Source organism: Thermobia domestica, chromosome 15 (genome assembly GCF_964235325.1).
Source record: "Thermobia domestica chromosome 15, izTheDome1.hap1.1, whole genome shotgun sequence".
Lineage (NCBI taxonomy): Eukaryota > Metazoa > Arthropoda > Insecta > Zygentoma > Lepismatidae > Thermobia > Thermobia domestica.
Window position 1 is genome coordinate 174,855,470 of NC_137468.1, and position 25,809 is coordinate 174,881,278.

The 25,809-nt window shown below is 35.8% G+C and overlaps 1 protein-coding gene across 1 annotated transcript in view; it reads right to left on the reverse strand.

The window, feature by feature from the left end:
- Nucleotides 1-25,809, reverse strand: part of LOC145671726 (DNA ligase 3-like) — a 211,060-nt gene that overhangs the window by 74,785 nt on the left and 110,466 nt on the right. Inside the window, exons 14-15 of the mRNA XM_081740930.1 lie at nt 15,213-15,235; nt 8,077-8,172 (exon numbers count right to left, since the gene is read on the reverse strand). Of these exons, the coding sequence (XP_081597056.1) occupies nt 8,077-8,172; nt 15,213-15,235 (119 nt within the window). The remainder of the gene's footprint in view (nt 1-8,076; nt 8,173-15,212; nt 15,236-25,809) is intronic.

Here is a 25,809-nt window from a genome sequence, read left to right on the forward strand (position 1 = left end):
AAAACAAATGTGTTTCTCTCACAGTTTTCCCACCACTTTAGGGCCATCAAGGTGAGAGCCCCTAAAACAATCCTTTGCCAGAGTTCACAATTATTATTTCTCTTGCGTTCCTTCGTCTGCTTCGATTGTGTCCATTTAGGAATAGAAACACCAAATATATCTCTGTAACAGTGCTTCCACTTCAACCGACTCTTGCACAACGAAGTTACACACAACTCGCGTCGGCTTCTCGTATCTATCAGTGCTTGCTTCACTGACCGCACACAGTTGCGCTCTCTACCGGTAGCGCTCTCTACCACGAGCTGTGTGTAACTTAGTTGTGCAAGAGTCGTTTAAAATGGAAGTACTGATACGGATATATATTTGGTGTTTCTATTCCGAAATAGACACAATCGAAGCAGCCGAAGAACGACAGAAGTGGAAAGAACGCAAGAGAAATAATAATTGTGAACTCTGGCAAAGGATTGTTTGAAGGGGCCCTCACCTTGATGGCCCTAAAGTGGTGGAAAAACTGTGCAAGAAATACATTTGTTTTCAGTTTTATTTCTTTTCGACAATATTGCCATCACTTTCAGGCCCCGAAAAATATATATGTTGTACCTAAGGGTATAACAAATTTTTTAACAAAAATCGGGTAAACGGCTCCTGAACGGGACGTGTTATCATCTGCATGATCTTTAAATACACTCTCAATAATTAGTCAGGTTTCTAGCCTCAGCAAGCCATTATCGCACTTCACATCTCTCAACAACTGGTGTTTCATGGTTGAATGAACTTCCTCTTTTTCCTGAAATCAGCATTGCAACCTTCTGTCAAAAGATAAAAAAAATTAAATCTAAATATTTAACAGAATAAGAAGATATCAATAATAAATTTAATTTCGAGAGTACACAAAGTAATACGAAGTATATCGCACATAATCTTATTATTAACTTCCTAGTAATGATTGAAGACAAGACTTGAAACTTAAGGCTTTTATAAGATTCAGGAGTAGTAGTTAACTCTTGCGAGTGACATCTTTCTAGACTATCTTCTCAAACGTAAATCAGTTTTATCAAAAACGACTCAGGAGATTCTGCTTATATTTCATAAATAAATATTTAAATCCAATAACCCAAGAATAAAGTGTAAAACAAATTCTTATATAAAAATATGCAGGAAAGGTAATTTCCTGTTAGGGCTGTTTCTCTCTCTAATACGGCATGCGATTTTATTGATACTTCCTTCAACTTGCAGAAATAACTCTGTTTGGGATTGCAATACATCAAGTTTACGTGAGGTAAAAGGAGTAAATTCTACCCGATGTTGCACGTTTGAACATGCTCATACAAAATAATTTTCAGTGAAACCTACCGAATAAATTATTCGATTTTATTAAAATATGTGTACAGTTATCTTCTTAACCGCATTCAAACAATTCTCACTTGTTGCGATTGAAAATAGTAGGGTAAACGGGAACAAATAACCCAGACTTTGGGATTTCCATATTTTAAATAGTATAATAAGAAAATAATTTTCTGTGAATACGTTCGCCAAAATTGCTAGATTTTGACATAATAAAGAGTATAGTTTGTTTATGGCTTAACAAACATCTCAAAGCATGTAGTTAAAATAGATCAAGGTCCCCTTATTCTCCCGATATTCTGAAATTTATTTCCGAGATAACTTTCGTGAAAAGTATTCGCTTTTGAACAACGCAGTATATGCATTGCTTGCGATTTAAATTAGTGAAGAATGGGGATAATCCTAGGTAGGTCATTTCGCTGGCACTTGAAAGTTTCTTCAATGGTAACTTTCGTAAAAAATAAATAAATAAATAAATAAAAAATAAAAGAAGTGCATTGTAGTATATTATTTCTGATGCCTCAAATTTGCCACAATTTCCTTGAGTTTAAAATTTTCAAGCCTTTTTTTCCTTTTTCCGCAGCGCAGCTATATGAGACTTGGACGTACAGTTTAATGTCGAATCCGAATCACTATCATTCAATAATCTCCTACCGGGAATCGAACCCGAGGCCTCGTCCACCTAAAGGGCGCGTGCTAGACATAGACCAGCTGGGAGGGCTTTCCATCTATAGATGTAGCCAGAACTTTTCGTATGGGTATGCACAAAGGTAATTAATTTCTATTCTCCATCTTACTATAACGTTCTTACGTGCTCATTTGATCTAGCTTTAAGTGGATTTCGAAAACATAAAATGTTATTTTAGGAAATCACTCCGTCTCCTTTGGCCTAGCTGGCATAATGTGGGACGTTAAACTGAATGAATGATGACAAAGGGACGTATATTTCCCCTGCAATTTTTAACTTTTAAGTACGCCAATGTACTGGTAATAATTTATACACTACCATTACACTGCCTAAACTTTGATAAAGGTGAAGGGAAGTTGACATTGCGCCTCGAGGTTGTAGCCTACTTAGTACAACCTACTAGTAGACAGCATATAATTTACCGTGACATATTATAAATGTCAATATCACATGTTATAAATTCATGTGAAAGTTCTAACCAGCAGTATTTTGCCTAGGATGTGCTAACACACTGAATAATCTCTTGAAGAAACATCCAAATTTAAGGCGCCAACACCTGAAAATCCCTCCCTCCAAAAACAAAAAGACTTTTAAAATGTTAAATTAGACTCGAATATTAATCTAGCAAACAGTAGGAAATATTTTTCATACTACTACTACTACTACTACTACTACTACAACTATTATTATTATTATTATTATTATTATTATTATTATTATTATTATTATTATTATTATTATTATTATTATAAGCATCGCCGATTTTCTTCTGACACGGTCTTTTTTTTAGTTTAATGTTCCATGATTATGCTTTGAGGCAGTGACATAGAGAGGGAGGCTCACCTACCTCGACCCCCTCCCCCCTTAGTGCCGTAATATCGAATATGATTTTGTATTCTTATTTGTGATTTCGATGTTCTGACTTTTTTTTACATATAATTTATCATCACAAAATGTATTTTAAAGTCATGTTCAAAAGAATAACTTCTTCATTCTTGATTGATTTTAAACTCAGGGAAATTGTGGCAAATTTGAGGCATCAGAAATAATATACTACAATGCACTTCTTTTATTTTTTTATTTTTTTATTTATTATTATTATTATTATTTTTTTTTACAAAAGTTACCATTGAAGAAACTTTCAAGTGCCAGCGGAATGATCTACCTAGGATTATCCCCATTCTTCACTAATTTAAATCGCAAGCAATATATATACTGCGTTGTTCAAAAGCGAATACTTTTCACGAAAGTTATCGCGGAAATAACTTTCAGAATATCGGGAGAATAAGGGGACCTTGATCTATTTTAACTACATGCTTTGAGATGTTTGTTAAGCCATAAACAAACTATACTCTTTATTATGTCAAAATCTAGCAATTTTGGCGAACGTATTCACAGAAAATTATTTTCTTATTATACTATTTAAAATATGGAAATCCCAAAGTCTGGGTTATTTGTTCCCGTTTACCCTACTATTTTCAATCGCAACAAGTGAGAATTGTTTGAATGCGATTAAGAAGATAACTGTACACATATTTTAATAAAATCGAATAATTTATTCGGTAGGTTTCACTGAAAATTATTTTGTATGAGCATGTTCAAACGTGCAACATCGGGTAGAATTTACTCCTTTTACCTCACGTAAACTTGATGTATTGCAATCCCAAACAGAGTTATTTCTGCAAGTTGAAGGAAGTATCAATAAAATCGCATGCCGTATTAGAGAGAGAAACAGCCCTAACAGGAAATTACCTTTCCTGCATATTTTTATATAAGAATTTGTTTTACACTTTATTCTTGGGTTATTGGATTTAAATATTTATTTATGAAATATAAGCAGAATCTCCTGAGTCGTTTTTGATAAAACTGATTTACGTTTGAGAAGATAGTCTAGAAAGATGTCACTCGCAAGAGTTAACTACTACTCCTGAATCTTATAAAAGCCTTAAGTTTCAAGTCTTGTCTCCTATCATTACTAGGAAGTTAATAATAAGATTATGTGTGATGTACTTCGTATTACTTAGTGTACTCTCGAAATTAAATTTATTATTGATATCTTCTTATTCTGTTAAATATTTAGATTTAATTTTTTTTATCTTTTGACAGAAGGTTGCAATGCTGATTTCAGGAAAAAGAGAAAGTTCATTCAACCATGAAACACCAGTTGTTGAGAGATGTGAAGTGCGATAATGGCTTGCTGAGGCTAGAAACCTGACTAATTATTGAGAGTGTATTTAAAGATCATGCAGATGATAACACGTCCCGTTCAGGAGCCGTTTACCCCAAAAATCAGCGACGAGTCCCCCCCAAAATTTTTTCTACAATTTTTTGAAATTTTCAACAAGCAAAAGAGAAAAATAAATAAAAAACGCACCAATGGTAATGAAAAAAAATGCACATTTACATCTATATTGTATCTACAATCTGTGAAACTTTCAAAATTTTTCGACCATCCCCACCAAAATTTAAAAATATTCAATTTTGAACATGTATGATATGATAATTCGGTAAGGGAAGGGGGTCAAAATTTCTTGGAAGTAGTTTTAGGTCAAGGCTAACCTTTTGGGTCAATAGCGACCCAATTTCGATCAAGGGCCGATTTTCCTATCGTACTAGAAAAGACCCTTTCATCATTCTCATCCTGCCGGAAGTGCTGAAACATTTTGGGGTGTAGAAGACGTTCCATATAAATAACATGGGAAAGATTTTTCGATTCCCCGTAAAACCTCTCAAAAGTTAGAACTTTTCATTTTTACCGATTTCTTTAGGTAACGATAACGAAAACGTACAAGCGTATCGAATTTCACGTTTGTATTCCAATTCCAAGTACCTAATATATGAGATTATAAGTCCAGAAAAAATATACATTTAAATAACACGGGGAATTCTTTCATCCCTCCTTTAGACCCCCCTAAAAATTAAAAATATTCACTTTTGGTAATTTTTCTGTCGGCTAGTCCCGAAAAGCTAAAATCATGTCAAATTTAATCATTGTAGCTCTACAGGAAGTGCCCAATAATTTTGGGATGTAAAAAGTATCCCGTAATAAATAACACGGGAAAGATTTTTCAGTTCCCCATAAAAGTATTCTAAATTGCAAATTTTTATTTTTACTGATTTACTTAGGCAGTACTAACAGAAACGTACAAGCGTACCGAATTTCAAGTTTTTGTTCTAGTTCCAAGTACCTAAAACATGAGATTATAGGTCCAAAATAAGATCCATTTAATAACATGGGGAAATTCTTCATCCTCCCTTTAGACACCCCTAAAAATTAAAATTATTCACTTTTGGCAAGTTTCCTGTCGGTTAGTCCCGGAAAGCTACAATCATACCAAATTTCAACTTTCCACTTCAAACGGAAGTACCCCTTTAATTTATGTCAGCTCATGTAGTTTTACAGGTTAGGTGTTATTTAACTACGAGCTCAAAATGTTGTAACGTATTCCTTAGAGTTTAGTAAGACTTCCTGCAACTAACATAATGAACTGAAATGGAATAAGAGTGATATTTCATCAATGTTCAATTGCTTATGGAGATTTCAGATTCTAATTCCAGCACTGCAAATTTTGATGAACATGTAAATTGGTTAGATTGAATATTCCATAATTATTTAGTGGCTGGGCAGAGTCTAATTTCGAAGAATTTCCCGAACCAAGTTATCTAACTGATATACCTTGTTCCAATAATCATGGGCCTATCACTGAATACCAAACAGAATTAATAAAATCCTGGTTGGCTATTCATTACTTTATCGAAGAAACAATATTTCACCTTTCAAGTAATATTTTCAGTAGAATGATCCACGTTTCTTGCGTATAAATTATAATTCTCGAACGAAACTTTTATGTAATATGGCAAAACTTTTCTCATAAAATTGTTTGTTTTATAACCACACTGGTGGTTTTATAATAGGAATGCCGCAGTCGTAAGAAATGTCGATTATTACTCTATGATTGTTAAATAGTAAAAATTGATTAAAATTGTTATATACTTTAATTGTGTGGATCACAACCGGAGTTGCAATAAAATGGCGCAGGCATAGAGATCGAAATCGCCCGTGTTAAACTGCTTGTCTGATAGCTAACTTTTCATGATATTGAAAATTATTAACACTTGAAATGTCCACACTTTAAAATTGTAAACAATCATAAATTGAACTAAAAATAACACTTGTAAAAAATATAATATTGTATCAAACTGGAGTTCAAGCTGCTTATCACGATGCCATGTTGTCTCGAAATCCTCTTAAAACTGTTATGTATCTAAATATCTGCTTTCTTCTTTTTCTTCACCATTATGCTCTATTTTATGTGTGTAAATATCTACTTTCTTTCTTTTTCACATTTATGATCTATATTTCTCATCTTTTTCGCCGATTCTAAATTTTGCTTCAATTTAATGATGTAGAATTTTCTTTCTGATAAGGAATAAGGACGAGATTGCATCCTCCATCTTGAACATATCATATAATGGAAAAAATCAATTATTTATATCAAACACAACTCAGATGATGTAAAATACGAATTGCAATGCGAATCTCGCTCTGCAGAGCATTGCACTCATATGTATAATTTGCACCAAGGATCTTATAAAATAGAGGATCTGCCAATACAACAAAATCTTGAAGCCATACGTCACAGTTTCGCCACCCCTACTCTGCCCACTCCGCCCAATAGGATCGCAATGTTTTGAGCCAACAATCATGGCGGAAACGAAAGTAGCCAATCAGACGGTGGCAGAAACGAGAGCAGCCAATCAGATGTGCCGATGCTCGGTTGTTTTTGGCTTCATCGATTTAATAGGATGAAGATACATATGGGCAGATCCTCTATTTATAACATCCTTGGTTTGCACATAAACAAAAGCAAGTTAATCCCCGACAGTCAAGATATCCCGGTCATAATGTTCAAATTGATAATTTTACTTCTGGACAGAAAATTTGATGCAGTTTTAATTCAACTATAGCTTCTTTAATTTTTTTTTAAAAAAATCTTATTTTAAAGCATTAAAAAGAAAGAACTCAAGGTATCTATCAAATTGAATAACGTTATACAAGGTGTTACAAAAAATTGTCACTATATTTTAAAATTTCTCACATCAAAATAAGAAGAAAAGTTCATATAGACCTGTAGTCGAAAGTGCATTGTTCCAGAGTTCTAGGGTGCCGAAAAAGTGAAAAAATGATCTTTAAAGGTCCATACTTCCACTAGTACAGAACCGATCGTACTCGGGTCAAGACATCACTGAGGAACTAGTATAAACTATCCATCTTTTAGAACTTCCAGTACTTGCACAATCGTTTTTCCAGAGGTTGTTTGGGAGTACTTGATCACTCTGCACCTACCTCTCTAAAAATTCGTGTGCAAGTACTGGAGCATTCTTAAACATGGATATTTGGGTAGTTCGCATAAAGGTTCCTCAATGATGTCTTGACCCGACTACGATAGGCTCCATAATAGTGGAACTATGAACTTTTAAATTTCACTTGTTTCACGTTTTCGGCACGCATTAACTTCGAAACTATCCACTTTTGAACACAGAGGTCCATATTATATTTTTCTTCTCTTATTTTGATGTAAAGAATCTGTTCCCAAAATATTAAGACATAATTTTGTAACACCCTGTATATTTGGTGATCACAGTTCTTATCTAGCGTACACTGGAAGATATTGAAAATAAAATAATCCTTTGGATGTATGCCAAGGATGTTATAAATAGAGGATCTGCCCATATGTATCTTCATCCTATTAAATCGATGAAGCCAAAAAACAACCGAGCATTGGCACGTCTGATTGGCTACTCTCGTTTCTGCCATCGTCTGATTGGCTACTTTCATTTCCGCCATGATTGTTGGCTCAAAAAATTGCGATCTTATTGGGTGGAGTGGGCAGAGTAGGGGTGGCGAAACTGTGACGTATGGCCTCAAGATTTTGTTGTAAGGGCAGATCCTCTATTTTATAAGATCCTTGGTTTATGCTCATCTATGCATTTCTATTTGTGGCAAAGGGAGATATTTAATCAAAGAAGTTAAAAGAACTTACTTGAAAATTTTTTGATGTTTTACTCTGCAATCCAGCACATACTTTTGTGACAGTGCACCACTTCCTTTGCGCTGGATCGTAGCAGCCCATGAGAAACTTAAAGAATTTCCCTTACGAAAGACAATGAAAATCAATAACTAAGTTATTTATCACTTTTGTTGATTTCTCAGAATAATTAGCCCTACTTATAGTGACAACAAATAAATGAGCAGACATACATATCATTTCTCAACTAGTGTAAAAGGATTAGAATATAAAACTATAAACTATTCAAAAGGAAATAAATTTTAATAAAGTATTTTACCCAATTGACGAATATCTTTCGGATAATTAAATGTTATTACGGATATACTGTTATGGTAGATCTTTCGATACATATTGAATAAATTAGTCGTATAAGGACATTTCAACGTACACGGAATTATGTGATAATTACTAATCCTATTCATGTACTTGAATATACGTATGTTATTTAATTTTTAATTATGTAACAAATAACTGTGTTGAGACGTAATGAAAAAAATTATAGCCTATTAATGCAAACGATTATTAAAATTCAACGTAATCATAAATTTTATACGTCTACAACTTGTAAGAATTATTCGTATAAATGTGTAAATATTGTTATGGACAATGGAAGATATTTTCTTTTATGGCCATACCTGCACATTTATGTAGTTAGTTCGTATGGACAAACACATTTCTAGGCAGCTAAGATATAATCCAATTAAGGATGTTATTGTAAATTATGTATATTTAATATAAAAGGAAGAAATATTGTAAAATATAAGGTAAATGTGAAAAAGTCTTCGTAAAATATACAGGTTTAAATCTATTTCATTTTGTGTGTTATCACTGAACATCTATTGAGTGAATTACACTTTAAGTCAAGGATGTTATAAATAGAGGATCTGCCAATATGTATCTTTATCCTATTAAATCGGTGAAGCCAAAAAGCAACCGAGCATCGGCACGTCTGATTGGCTACTCTCGTTTCTACCATCGTCTGATTGGTTACTTTCGTTTCCGCCATGATTGTTGGCTCAAAACATTGCGATCCTATTGGGCGGAGTGGGCAGAGTAGGGGTGGCGAAACTGTGACGTATGGCTTCAAGATTTTGTTGTAAGGGCAGATCCTCTATTTTATAAGATCCTGCATTAAGTAGTCTAATATCCTATATTCTGACGAACTTAGGATAAATACCTGTCCAACAAAAATAGCTGAAATTGGAATAAATGTTACAAACTAGCCTTTAGCCTAGCCGACATAACCGTGGAACGTAAAACTGAAAGATTTCATTTCATTTTGCATGTTGTCATCATTATCAAAAGTACTCTATTGTCAATGCAAGAATACTTGCCATAAATTTAGAAACTTTTATGCACCATTTGTGCGTTATCTGTTTTACGAGTTTTCAATCATAATCATATCTCTACCTCCCTCGTTTTGTTTGCACCAAACTTTATACAATGCCCCCCAAAATAAAATTTCTTAATGTCTTGACCAGTCTATTGGCTGGTTCCAGTGAATAACCGGCTAAGTCGAGAGAAGTGAATTTTACAGAGAGCAGTTTAAAGTTAAATTTTACAAGAGTTACCATGCTAATTTTGACATAACAAAATGCTGTAACTTCCTCAATTTTATGAATTCGCCTTAGCCGCTTCTACACAATGTAGAACTCAGCAAAAGAGGTTTATATCTGTAAAATCTCAATTTTCAAAAAAAAAAAAAAAAAAAAGAAAAAAGAAAAAGAAAAAGAAAAAAGAAAATAGAAAAGAAAAGAAAAAAAGATAAAATCGACTTAGCCGGTTATTCACTGCAACCAGCCATATATTAGTCTTCTTAATTATATCAATATTCTTTTCCTTACTATTCCAAACATTTTCTCATTGACCTTTGGCTCCGACTGTACATATTCGTGCACTGAGAAAAATTCATTATCCGGACAGCGGTATATTGCACAAATACAAGGATTCGTTATATTTACTAAGGAAATCTGTACGGAGCGTACTTTATCCATATGCTACACAGCTACTGCCTTTAACGCGCTTGGATGTTATATCATGTCGCTGCAGGCTGTCTGACATCTAACAATCTTCCGTATTTTATATACGTATACGTATGTTAAATACTTCAGCTATATGTTATATACGTCCATCTGTGTGTGAGGTCCTGACCGCCTATAGACACCTCTTTCTTGCACCATAGATGACGTCATGAAACAACTGTCGTATGCTTGCGAGCTGGTTTATAAACGAGGTTGTTTACAAACGGAAAAGAATAGCGGAAGGAAAGAAAAGCCTGGGTAAGTGCAATAGTAAATTATCATTTTAGTTAAATATTCCATTAATTATATATTCCTTTAGTATAAGTTGCTTTAATATAGTACTAAACAAGTAATGTGATTTATGACTACAATTCTTACTATTGTAACTCGTTAATGGTTGAGGAGAAAGAAATGGGTTAATCTGAATTTTGAGAAATCTTTGAATATTAATGTTTTGTAACTCTTTACATTTCAAGGTACGCAAAATGAATGTTATGTGTTTATTCTTTCCTTTTTATATGTGACGGTTTATTACTTGATGGAGATTTACTACAGGACTGCTTAACATAATTGCTAAGAAACCGTTTTCAGCGCGAACATTTTCTTGTGTAGTGAAGATTTAGGATTTAGATTTCTGGGCTTTCGGCATCAATGACCTTGTTAGCCCGTCACATGTGAGTTATGACGTCCCTCGGTGAGCACACTATCCGGGGAAAGGGAAGGAAGCAAACGGCCTGGGACCTATATGTTGGGTACCACCCGGCATTTGCCTGGTATGAAATGAGGAAAACCCAAGAAAGCCTCATTCAGGATGTCTGGACTTAAAAGCTTTTGATACTTTTTCGACCGAGTGCCCCTACCGGAATCGAACCTGGGTCCGCTCGTACCGAAGGCGAGAGCGTTACAACTACGCTACGCGGAGCCACTTGTGTCTAGGAAACCTATTTTTACTAGGATATTTGCAACAAAATTTATTTCCTTTCTTTCTTTATTTTTCTTTTTCTTTTTGTTTTTTAACAATAAAACAAAACATATTTTACAGCCTCACTGAAATTTAAAAACAGCAGTCAGGGAGAGCTCACGTTTAAGATTCTTTTTGTTTTGTTTTGTTTTGTTTTGTTTTGCTTGTTATGTTCTCTAGTTAACTAATGTTTGAGTTCCTGAGAATTACATTATTATTATTATTGTTTCATAATTTTCGAACCAAAAATTAGATGTTTTTCTTTTTTTCCTTGTGTTGACGTCATTGTGGCAAGTTGGGGTGTTTTATCGTACCTTGGCATTAATTTGGTTACTAGCACATAGTTTCAAGGTCATAAGTTGTAGGCCGCTTGAAACAGCTATTACACAGTTATTTGAAGAGTTTCAGGCAGGCGGAGTGTCAGGCGTTTGACTTGCAGCTTTCGTTACAGTGTCTAAATTGCAGTATTGGATTGCGTCCAGCTTCTATGGCTGGTAAAAAAGTTATATCGCTTTCGTAATATGGTAAGAAATACAATGTAACAGTTAGGTATAGTATATATGACTAGTTTAATTAGTCGGAAATTACTCTGTTTCCTTGTCTTATTCTTTCGATTATGTTTAAGTACTGTGTCTTCATAGTATTGTTTCACTATTTCTAGAAGGAATTAAGTATTAATGAAGTAAAGAATAAGCAGAAGCCCACTTTGACGTTTACTATTTCTCATACTTCATTGAGAATGTTTTGATCCCCAATTGCGCAAACTTCTAGTATGTGTGTGTGTTTCTTTTTGTTGTTGTTGTTGCTCACACTGCTATAGATATGAGCTCCTTCATGGCTAAGCGGTTAGCGTACGCGCCTTTGGTGTGGGAGACCCGCGTTCGATTCCCGGCGGGAGTGGTTCGGAGTCCATGTTAATCAGTAAGTCCACGTCTCATACAGCCTCGTTGCAGAAAAGGATATTAAAATCAACTCAGCACTGCTTTACAGATGGAGTTGTTTGATTCAGGGTTCGAATGATGCTTTTTACGGGAAGCAGGCATGTAGCCAAGGGGTGGGTCCAGACCCCCCCCCCCCTTCGGATCCAGAAATGAAAAATATTAAGGAAAGATGAAACAGAAAGAAACAGATGAATCAGCCTCAAAAATATAAAGCTACAATAAGCGTTTTGGTTACTCTTTCTTACGAGGAGCTTTGTGTGGAGGAAACGGGAGGGGGGGGGGCGGATCAAGTTGAAATTGGATATTATTGTAACGGAACATTCCGAATTCCATCTAGCTCCATGTTAACCGTATGCAGCGGCGCAAATCTGTCTTCAACATTGGGAGGGACGGGTAAGACAGTTCTCATAATTTTTTTTTTTAAGGATGTTCAAATTATGAAGTTGAAAAACAATGCTGCGGAGGATCAGGGGAGCAGAGTTGTCTTCAAAATTGTGAGGCGGGCAGATTTAAGGCTTATTCTGGGGTGGGGACATCAATTTCATCTTACTTTCCTTTGTGGCAATCGGACACAAATCATCACATTTCTCTCCAAAAAACGCATTTCAAATCGGATTATTGAGGGGAAAGTCCCCCCCAGTTCTAAGATTGGAGGGGACATGTCCTCATCCCCACGGGATTTGCGCCAGTAACCCTATGGACTACAAATGACGATCGATAAACCGGTTCTTTCAGATAGCCTGTCAGAACTTAAGCAATGCCCAGAATTACCAATAATATGAACCATTTTGAATTTCGCGGCAACACTAATCCATTTTATAGGATGTCTTTACTCCCGAAAGAGATCTCGTTACTATCCTTGACGGCATTGAACTAAGATAAGAGAAATAGAAAGAAGACGAGAAGAACCGAGTTCGAATGACGTCGGAAGACTATGTCTTTGTCAATACTTTTTTCTATTCTTTTACGCAAGATTTCTTCATAATTCTTTAATTAAAATACTTACTAACATATCCTCATTTTATTGTCCTAACAAATCAATATGGATATGTTGTCAGTAAAATAGTTTAGATTGATCGAACCCCTGGTGTGATAACCACAGTATTTCGTCACGGACCTCCCGTATTGCGAAATCGTGGCTACGTGCCTGCGGGGAGGGGGCGACTTTTCAGATATACAATCCAAGCATTTTATTTCTCAGTGATGCAAGATATAATATATATATATATATATATATATATATATATATATATATATATATATATATATATATATATAGAGTATATAATATGTAAAATATGAAATGAGGGAAATATTTTCCCGGCAAGGGAGAAATTCTTTGGCGAGTTGGGGAAATTACTTGACGAGAGGGAAAATCTTCATCCTCCCGTTGATTCAAATCTTGGTCGAAGATCATGCGAGTAGGATTCCATATTATGCTGTAGGTGTAGGTCGTACACAGTCTTGGCGCTGAATAGGATGCTAAGCTTCAAGCCAACCACACGTCTGTAATAACCTATTGCGATTGAATGGTAATGTAACGTAATGTACGATATGTGCATTTTCTAGATGCCATAAAATTATAATATTAGTTAAACATTCCACGATTATGTACTTCAGGTTAAAGGAGTTTGATGATTAATTGAAGTGAATAATCGAGGCAGTGATTCTCAATCTTCTTGACCTACGATACACTTTACTAAACCCCAGTGACATCGATATATTTGTTTAGATTTTGGATTGCTTTCCAACAAGTCGAGCCGCGCCAAAGCTGTGTAGGCTTACTAAGTTAAGTGAACTAATCCTAATCTAAATCCATTGTTTTCGGGGGCGCAGAAATGGACAGTGACACTTCCGATACTATTTAAATCAAAATTCATCCAAGCAACTTGGGGAGGGAAAGAGGGGAGACGGATCTTACAAATGATCGAAAATAACCGATATGAGAGAGCGTTTCGTAATAGTAAAAAAAGTGACTGACTAACGTAACATACATGTATTACTGGTTTTCTTATTTTCACCCAACGAAGCAGGTAATTAACGCTAGTACTAGGTATGTGTAGACTAAATGAGGTGATTTGTTTCGTGACCCTTCGAACAATGTACGAAGCGGATGCAAGCAGTTAATACATGGAGTTAGCTTACCTAAATTTAGATTTCGCTTTCCGAAATCTTAATGGATGTATTAAGTGATTTCGTTACTTACACTCTCCATCTCTAAATACAAAAATTCAAAACACATTTTCGATTCCAAACTATGACTCTGCTAGACAAAGAAAGCATAGTCCAGTGTATGTTTTACTTCATTTTCATATACGTGCTCGTAGGTTTTCTCGGGGACTTGGTTTCCTCCCACTTTCTCATTTCACCAAATATTCCATAATCATTAACTTGCTTTAATCACCGACTCCCTTGCCTAACAGCATAATCGTGGGACATTAAACTCAAAGACTTTATTTTTATTTTCAGGTAATTACTTTTCTCTCCCTTATTTATTTTTAATTTAATTTCTCTTTCAATTTCCCTCTTTTAGGAACATCAACATAATTTGCAATTCTTTCTCATTATAATAACACTATTAAAAGTCCCATATGCAGCTCACCACGTTGGAACCCAGCGGAAACAGATGAACAACGAATATTGTCGAAAATATGTATTGCTTACAGCGGCGTAGTGAGCATTACAAGATTGGGAGGGGGATGAAACTTGAAATTGCCAAGTCTTGATTTTTATCTTAAAAAAATGTCAAGTCTTGATAAAAAAAATTTCCAAGTGTTTCGAAAATCTTACAAACCCTATGAAAAACTATTACAGCAACCTTATTTTCATATTCGTTCCATTCCACGCCCCGTCTGAGACACGAATAAGATCAGCCCTTGTTCCGCTCTCGAGTCCAATTTAACATCTAACCTCAGGATCATTATCATCACCCACGAAGCACAACTATTAATTTGATAACTCATGGCTATGTTAGGTAACCTCCGCCAGCTAATCTTCACGAGAACCTTTAAAGTTACAATCAGTTGTAGAAATGCATTTAAAAACGTAGAATAAGGTAGGTTATATTTACTGTTTGTGATGTAGAAGTGCCTAATTTACATATGAAACATTCAATTGAGTTGTTCAGTGAGAGACCAGGCTAACTTACATCCAGGTCAAGATTGAGATTTTGACGGAACAGCATACTAATGTCATTAATTGACCTTTGCCTCAACCACTTGTCTGTGTGGCTTGTCCTGAGACAGGTGCGGATCCAGGGAGGGTCTATCTCCCCCAAGAAGAGGAAACTTTGTGTATTTTAATATAAAATAAAACCCACCCAGAGTTGAATCTCTTAAAAGTAGCTCTATCTTGTAAGTAGTGGCATTACAACCCACCGCCCCCCAGTAGTCCATCCTGGATCCACCCCTGTTGTATACTAAGCCAAACTATGAATATCAGTCGTATCCTTTGTAACGTGCTGTTTTCATTTGTTTCCTTTTCTTTCAGAAAGTTAAAATTGTCAGTTAGCCTAGTCTCTCGCTAAACTGTCAATTGTGACAAAAACACACCAATAATTGTTGATGCCAACTAAAACATACATATCCAAAGCCTACAAAATATATCACATTATTTAAGTTTTTTTCTTTCTTTCTTTCTTTTTTTTTTCAAAATTGCTTGCAATGTTTTTCTTCGTGCCAAGCATCCGAATGTCATCTTGAATTCTGACCTTCTCATTTCACTAAAATTCTTTGAAGTGTAAGACTGCGCAGCTTTTTTTCCCCCTCTCTCTCGCTCTCTTCAGTCCTTCAGTCTCCCCCCACTTTGATTTCATGATTTCGCACTCTGATGAAAAGTATTAAACACCAAAATGGAAAAGTACTAATATATAACCTCTCTTTTAGTAGCCCCTCCAACCACACGCCCGGGGCACGTGCCTTGCTTGCTCGCCCATAGCTCTGTGAGCTATATAAGTAAAATACAATGCGCGCGCATATGTAAACTTGGTGCCAGCTTTGATTCTCACTGAGAGAGTATACATATAATGTTGGTTCGAATTCCATCAAAACCATAGGCTCATTTTTGTGTAACCTTGGTACTGAAGAAGACAGTAGACTTCAACAAATATTCCTGTCGGGCCTCGATGGCTCAGTGGTAGAGCGTTCACCTCTGGTGTTTGGGGTCTTTGGTTTGATCCCAGCTCGCGCCAAGTAAACTTTGTGGTGGACAAACACCGTGTGAGTGGGTTTTCTCGGGGTTCTCCCGTTTCCTCCCACTTTCTTCATTCCACCATTTCATTCATTATATAATCATCAGCGTCTCCTTTAGCCTAGCCGGTATACCCGTCATTATTGATACAACTATTATATACAGGATGCATCAGAAGTCCCTTGTCATCCTTTCTGAAAACTACAGGGATGTAGTTACATTGACTGCGAGATAAGAGATACACATTAGGCCCAGAGGGATACTTTCGGATTACATCACGCGGACGGTCGCCATCTTAGATTCGAAATTGTAATACGGACGATAAGTGGGTAGTGTGATACATGGCCATGCACTAAAATGTTCTGAGGATGTCAAATATGCAATCAGATATCATGTAACTTATTCTGGTGAAATGTTATTGGCAGTGAACCAAGTGAGACTATATGTAGTGGTATGTCATACCCTTCTGGTTTTTTTTTTTTTTTTTCCAGTGATAGAGACATACCGTTTCTGGTTTTTTAGTGATCAAGATATACCTTCACGGAAGAATAAATGCTAAATACCATTAATAAATCCTTTTTTTATACGTATTGACGAATAGCTTTGCACATAAAAAGATTTTATTTCTTATGTAGATTCTAAGTTGACAATACTGACATTTTTACCTTTTTCTACCTTTTGTTTGTAAAATGAGGTGTTTTCAAAGAAGTTCATCTAGTTTATATTTTGATGTGCCGTGTTGAATTGTTTCTTTCGTATGTATGTATGTGTCGTCTTGTCTGAATTCTTATAAGCGTCGTCTTTTGAGCATGGGCGGATTTAGGGGATTGCTGTGGGGGCAGATCTTACGGGAGTTTGAAATACCCCTCATTCGAGTGTGTGGTCCAGGAGTTTTCCCGCTGGAAATTGTTAATATTAAAAGTCGGTTTTTGAGCACTTTCGTGTATAATTCTCTGATACAAGGTAAGGGCTATTTTTATTTATTTTTTTCCAGAAAGTTGTTCACGATGGATGGATCAGTCTCTCCGTTGTTTTCTCTGTAACTAAAAGAAGCTTTCCAGTGGTTTTCAGACATTATGTAAATAGAAATGCAATCTTGTAGGCTTCACACCTCACTGCATTTGAACATTTAGATAGCCGATATGTCGAGTCAAAATCGTAATAAAACACACCGCCTCTGATTTTCCCACTTCGAACACATTTCCCTGTTATAGTCAGGGGTAAAAGCGAGGGGGAACGCGGGGGACGCAGTTCCCCACCTCGAAAAATATGTAGGGCGTCCCCCAGATCCTAAAATGGTACAATGGGCAGAGATAGGCAGGAGGAACGGCGTGGAGTGATGCCGCTACCTACCGTCCCCCACCTTTTCAGGTCCACTTTTACCCCTGGTTATAGTATATGTTCCACATGTTCCTACTGAGCAATAAACATTTGCAGAAGCTTCTTCCAATTGCTGTGGACACAAAGTAGGATATAGGGTCAAATTTGTGCACAGACGATGGCGATACTTTGTTCTAGATGATAAAAATTATGAATATTTACTGCACAAACCATAGCCTTAACTTTTCCACTTAGCTAGAAATTGAACAGCGTTAGGTCCGGTGATCGAGCAGCGATTCAACTGCCTCTCGTCGATCAACCCATGTTCTAGAGAATTGTTCAAGTAGTGACGCAATACGAATCCATAATGAAGAAAGCGCCATGGTGTTGAAAAAACTGCGAGAATGTACCATCCTCGGGCATCGCAGCTCGCAATATCTATCCCTGTACGAGCGTGAGGTATTATTCCGCAGTTAATTTTATGGAATGAAAAAGTGACTGATTAGACGTATTCCTCATTTGTCTGCCAACACCATAATTAATTTTCTTTTCGCTGGTCATGTTGGAGGGGTCTTGCACGCGGGGTTGTCAGGTGACCAATTGTGCATGTTCTGCCTATTAACCTTCCCATTTACGTAGAGGTCAGCTTCATCTGAAAAGAGTATTTGCATAAAAATGTTAACCATAATTACTCACTGCACTTGGCGATCAACATCGTTCTCGTGGAGATGTTGCTTCATTTGCACCTTGTGCGGATGCACTTATACACGCGCAGACCCTATGACTCAACCCACATTGCATTAATAAATGACGTGTGCTCCTCTGGGGCCACATCGAGAAAGAAGTCAGCACTGCCGTAGGCGTTGCTTCATCTGTAGCTCTCTACGATCGTCCGCTACGACGTATGTCCACGAATGTGCCCGTCTCCTCAAATGTAGTTAATTACTGTGACACTGCAACATGTAACACAGTCACATTGTGGATGATTCTGTTTGCAATCGGTAACCACTGTACAGGCACTCCTCCCGCTCCACAGTTTGAATATTTCGATGCATTCCTCACGTGCTAACGGTATGGTTCTACATCTAGAAGAAAGAGGTAAATACAACGTTCAATTGGCAATAACTTTTCACCAAATTAAGCTCCATGGAATCTGATTGCATATTTGACATACTGAGAAAATTCTAGCCCGTGGCCATATATATATCACATTACCCACCAGTTTATAACAAACAAATTTAATCCAAAATGGCGGCCGTCTGTGAGAGTATTTCCAAACGGCCTAATGTGTATCACCCATCTCACATTCAATTAAACTACACCCGTGTAGAATTTAGAAAGGAACTTCGTATGATGTATACAGGGTGTTTCGAAAGTCCTCTGACGTTACAACAAAACGTAAGAGGAAAAAACATTTCTAAATATGTTGTTTTCAATCTAAAGTGAACACTTTTTAAATCGGAGGGGCCGTTTGGGCTGTACTCTTTATGCGCCCAATGTGGAATGAAAATGCAATGTTACATTTACCTGGACCCACAACATATGTGAATGAAGTTACTGTTTGAAATGGGGGCTAGCCATCGACATGTTAGCGTAAAAATCAGTAACTTCATTCACTTATGTTGTGGGTCCAGGTAAATGGCAACGTTGCATTTTCATTTAACATTGGACGCATAAAGAGTGTACAGCCAAACGGCTCATTCGATTTTGAAAATTCCTTCAACTTACATTGGAAACATCATATTTGGAGACGGTTTCCCAATTACATTTTGTTGTAACTCTGATAATAATCGAGTTACTTTATGTCAGGGGACTTTTGAGACACCCTATATATCTTATGGAATATATGTTTGATGTCCCTATAACTGTAGTATAATTTAGTTTGTTTAAATTTACAAGTTATTACAAGTAGATTCTGACTTACATGCGTAAGAGTTTGTATGTAACTAACTAATGAATTCTATTTCATGAAATTTACATTGAAATATTTAACACAAAATCTTTTATATTCATGCTTAACTTAGTGACTTTGCTTTGGACTGCAACTGATTATTGTACCCCATTATTGCTTGAGAAGAAAACCGATGTCCGAATCTTCATTTGGAGAAACCAAAGAACTATTGGAATGCTGAGGATTGCAATCATTAATTTCTACACTTCAAGGTGCGTAAATTATATCTAGGTATATTCTGTGTTTATTGTTATAATTACTATTACTATTACTATTATTGGGTTTAGAATCAATCAAGTACTTCATGATATTTTAGAGGGATCAAGATGGCTGCCAGATAGATAAATATTTGAGCGTCAGGCCCTTATTTCTTTTCAATTTTATATTGAATCAATGCCTATTCCCCCCCCCCCTCATTATTCCACCAAATCGTATTCCAAGATCATCAATTTTCAATACTCATTTGTGACTGTCAGCATACATAGCATAACCGTAGGAAGTAAAACAAAGATTTATTTTTATTTTTCGTTTTCATGTATTTTCTCCATAGCTGTGAAAAATAACGCCTTCAACATCATAAATTTGTATGCTACTTGCCTGCTTTCGAGCACAATAATCAACTATTTGGACATTACGAAGCAAAGCAGGTCTACGTTGTAGTTAGCATAGTTAAGGATGTGACATAATGATATTGGTGTTGCGATGTTCAGCCTAAACAGTGCAAGTAAATAAATCTGTAACAATTGTATTGGTGTTTCGCTTACATGTCCTCCAGACGGGCCATTTTTTTTTAACATCTTGTTACTTCTACTCTATATAAGGGGTCGCGGTGGCTCAGTGGTGGAGCGTTCACCTCTGGTGCTTGGGGTCCTGGGTTCGATCCCAGTCCCCGCCAAGTGAACTTTGTGGTGGACAAACACCGTGTGCGTGGGTTTTCTCGGGGTTGTCCCGTTTCCTCCCACTTTCTTCATTCCACCATTTCATTCATTACTCATCATCACCGTCTCCTTTAGCCTAACCGGCATAATCGTGGGACGTAAAACTCAAAGATTTCATTTCATTTCTACTCTATATGAAGTATATTCTGATGTTGTGTTTTTGGGGACGTGGTAGCTCAGTGATGGAGCGTTCACCTCTCCTGCATGGAGTTCCTGGATCGATCCCAGCACGTGCCAAATGGGCTTTGTGTTGGACAAACACTGTGTGTGGTTTTCTCGGGGTTTTCCCGTTTTCTCTCACAGTTTTCATTCTACTATTTAATTCATTCTCATGATTATAGTCTCCTTTAGCATACCCGGCAAAAGCGTGGAACGTAAAACTCAAAGATTTCATTTCATATAAACTTTGGTGCAAAAATAGATGAAGATATTTTGCACCACATACAAAAAAGTATGTTCAACATACTAACATAATGTTTGTTTGCAATGTTTTCTCTCCTGTATTTATACATTTCACTTTTTACACAAAACTGCATGTGTAACGAATTTTTGTTACGAAATTCGAGACGAGACATAGCTCTTCCAATAGAAACAGATACAGTTTTCGAGGCGAGACAACTTTCGCGACACCTTTGCGAGAGGTGACAGTCTCAAATCATTTCTCGTGCGTACCCCTAGCCCATATCGTGCGTTATCAAAAAGCATGTTAATGAGAAATAACAACATGTAAATACAATATAGGTAGTTAAAAACATTTTTGTTTTCATTCTTCAGTAATGCATTATTATTAACCTCAGTATTTTATAGTCCATTCTTAATCTTAAGGTGATATATAATTAAGTTTTGAATTCGGTTAACTTATTTTGTTTCTCAAATTGTATTAAAAATGTATGTACAAACATGTTTATTTTCATTCTTGAGTGCTTAAAGTCACTATAGTTATTAAACATAGTAATTAATATTGTACTCTTAACGTTAAAATAATATACAGTTAACTTTTGAATTCAGTTAACATTTTTCTTACTGAAATTGCTTTAAAAAGTATGTAAAAACTTTTTTATTTTCTTTCTTGAGTGCCAAAAGTGATGCACAGTTATTAAGATTAGTACTTTATACTCTATTCTTAATTTTAAACTGATAAACAGTGCGTTTCTGAATAAATTATGTCAAGTTATTTGAGTGACGAACACTGGTACAAAACCCTAACTACCACTGGAACATTTCGATTTTGAGATGACTACTACCGGTGCAATACAAGGGATTTTAAAATATTGTTTTTCCTTCAACGGCTATTCGATTTTGAATTCTGACTACATGGTCATATAGGAAGGATCAGTGTCTCTTTCCAACTATGGTACAGCTCCGACCGATTCACGGTGCTCACAGAAGAGACAAAAGAGTATGTTTTCAACCTTAAAGTAACGACTACTGGTGTTCTTGCCCTGGTATGCAAAAGTAAGTGGGTACCCCAATGGGGTAGAGGGGTACTATGCGGTACCTAATTTCTGCATTTTAGATATATGGAAATACATGTGTCTAAAATGTAAAGAACTGATATTTGTTTACCGAAAACTGCAACTCGGTAAGCCTTACGGATACCGAGATATGGGAAAATAAAGAGCGACACGATATGTATGTGGGGCTTGCTACTTGAAGGTACAATTTGGAAAATGAATTCAAATATGACTAACGGCTATCAAGATATTGTCAAATAAAGAGAGGACCAATACAGGTATGGGATTTTCGTATTAGATGAAAAAATTTCCGAAACCGGTCATGGAAAGTTAATAAACACCAGTAGCAATTCCATCTTCAAGTAATTAGATATTTCCATGGGGTGTTAGAACATCTTACAGTCTACCAAGATTAAATTTTAAAAGCTTTTGAAAATATAACTTGACATTTGTAAAGAGTATTAGAAATATGTATTTACCTAAAACTTGCAGCTAGTACATCTAACATATAGGGAAACACCGTGAAATAAAAGAGTATGAGATGTTGAAACTTCGGAAAAATTATTGGTCCCAACAAAATTAAATAAGATGGTATTTCTATGGGTTAAGTAAGTACCTCAGTACAATTTCGATGGAAAGATTAGTTCTAGGTTTTCTTCAGGCAGTTCCAAAGGTTCATCGAGCTGTGTAAAAGAGTGAAAATTCCCTGTGAATATCTAATATAGTAACCAAAATATAACGAGTCATTTATTTTATGACGTAAAAATAGAGATCTTTAAGGATTTGTACTTCTGGGTCTTTGCTATAAGAAAGAAATTCAAAAACCTACTGTATATACCTTAATATGCAATTAAATCAGTGAGGACACAGTAACTTAGTGGTGGGGTGTGTACCTAGTATGTTTTGCAGAAACTACACTGGAGTATTCTCTTAATTCCCAGAGATACGATCACACTTAACTGCCCATTTAATTTTAAAATGAAATTAAGGCAAGTGAATGCTGATGATAGAATTGATGGAGTGTAAAGGTGGGAGGAAACGGGAGTACCCCGAGAATACCCACGAATACAATGTCGACTACAAACTGACTTGAACACGGATCAAACCAGGGACCCAATACACCAAAGGTACGCACTCTACCACTAAGCCACCGTGCCTCCACCCATTTAATTGTCTATTAAGGTGTATACGGTAGTTTTCTGAAATTTCTTCTTCTTACAGCAAAGACTCAACAGTACAAATCCATGTGGGTCTCCATTTTTACGACGTCGTAAAATACATAATTACTTATATCTCGGTTGCTATATTAGATATTGACAAAGAATTTTCATTCTTTTTGTACGCTAGGAATTATCACGCTTGGATTTACCCGAAGAAAACTTCGAGCTGAATTAATCTTTCGATCGGAATTGCCCTGACGAGTGTGAGGTACTCACTTAACCCATATAAGTACCATCTTATTTAACTTTTATTAAGATCAAAAGTTGTTTTATGAAATTTCAAGATCTAATACTCTTTTATTTCACGTGTCTCTCTAGCTGTAAGATGTACTGGCTGGAAGTTTTGGGTAACTCTATTCTCTTTTCTAATACTCTTTACAAATGTCAAATTATATTTTTCAAAGCTTTTAAAACTTAATCTTTTTAGACCCATGATGTTCTAAAACCCCATGGAAATACCCAGTTACTTTAGGATGAAATTGCTACTGGTGCTTATTCAGATTTCATGATCGGTTTCGGAAATTTCACCACCTAACACGAAAACCCCATAACTGTGTGGGTCCTCCCTTTATTTGACAATATCTTGATAGCCATTAGTCATATTTTCATTAATTTTCTAAACTACTGTCAAGTATGGAAGCCCCACATACCTATGGTGTTCCTATTTATTTCACCATATTTCGGTAACTGTTAAACATACCGACTTGCGGTTTCGGTAAACACACACCTGTAACGTTCTTTATAAGTTTAATAAGATATATTTTAGAATGTTTAGAAATGGGAGGTCTGCGAATGCTATAGTACCCGAAAAACCCCATAAGGACGTGTGTGTAGTGTATTGAATTGAAACTACTTTTGAAGTTGTTGTTAGCCCTCAGTAATTACGTTTTCGAAACTACACAATCTAGTACGCAAAACTCACACTTCTATGGTGTTGTCCTTTATTTTCCCATACCTCGGTATCCATAAGGCTTACCGAGTTGCGGTTTTCTGTACTAAACAGATATCAGTTCTTTACATTTTAGAGACATATATTTCCACATATCTAAAAATGCAGACATATTAGGTACCCCATGGTACCTCGAACGCCAGTGGGTACCCACTTACTTTTGCATAGTAATACATTTCGAGTTGTTCAGCATCAACAAACACTTTTTTTTAATTCATCATTTTTCTACCAGAAACCCAAAAGTCCATACCTGACCGAACAGATTTTGTCCATTTAATCTAAAAAAAATGTTAAACATTTTAAAATGTAACATTTTAAATATTTTTGGATTTTTGTTTCAGGTATTTCATGTATCAAAACAAAACCAGGATTCTGCATGAAAGACAGCGAAAAGAAGCAGTGTAATTTGTGGCTAAAAGCACGTCCTTTCTGAAGACAGACCCGATTGTATTTACATTCTTTTGTACAAATATGTAACCTTAATAAATATACTGCTCCGCAAATTATTTCTTTCTTCCATAAATTAGAATAAATGTATGTCTGTTTAAAGAAAATATTTGTTAGCGTTAAGTCTTTTCAACTCTATTTCTCTGTAAATAAGAACATTATACCTTGCAACATTTTTTTTTATCATTGTGCAATTCCGATTGGATAAAGTAAATCTGCACGAAGCACTATTATTTCAGTCATACATTAATAACTAATGTATTGTTCTGTGAATAAGGCAATGGTATAGTGAATATGTTTTAACATAAAATCTGTAACTCAGCTTTTCAGTAGTCAACTTTATTGAGAATCCGAAGAAAGAAAGAAAAAATGTTGGACTTAACGAATTTCAAAATTATTTTTATTCGAATTCTGGACTAATCCAAATTATCCAAAGAAATCATTTATGTTGCTCTCTACAGATGTATCCTTTCTCCAAATCGTATGAAAAGGAGACTTCATACATCGTTATATTTTGTATGTACTGTGTTTCGTATTTATTTAATCACTTTGTACCTTTATCTAGTGTTGACAAGGCCGCAAGTGTCAATCGAATAATTTAGTGTTTCACTCATGTAACCTTGTGACTAACGTACGTCCTGTTGGTATATATATGTTACTGGGTTCGGTTAGCGACAAACAATTTTTAGTGTTAAACAAATACAAAAATCTACACGCAATGAGATACGATGATCTTTGCCTCATAGACAATACCAAGCAACTAACGGTACTGAGTGTGGTTGAGTTTACTAGTGGTATTATCTGGCTAAAATCAATGTTCCGAGAGCTATACTTCTTTTTGTGCTCTGAATGCAAACTTTGATATAACCGTTTTAAATTATTGCACATCTATCTATCTATATAGCTATATCTATATCTATATCTATCTATCTATCTATCTATCTATCTATATATGTATACAATTGTAAACTAGAAACTTCCGAGTAATTCTGAGAATCATCGCTCTTTCTTTAAATAATGTATGAGACTATTACACTGCTCGTTACTTAAAATGTTGAACTAAGAAGGATACATCCAGGAAAGTCCAAATTTGCAGAATGTGTAGAGCAGGGAAGGATAAATATGTTTGGTCGATGGCTGCACAGCTTCTCATACCTGTGAACTCCGCCAGCTACAGTTGATGAGCTGTGGCATTGGATCGTAAGACGCATGGCTTACCATACCAGAAGAGAACATCCTCTCGATGTCTCGCTGTGTTACAGTCGTTCTGGTTGTCAATGTTGGGTCAGTTCTGCTCTGCTATCACCACGTTGTCA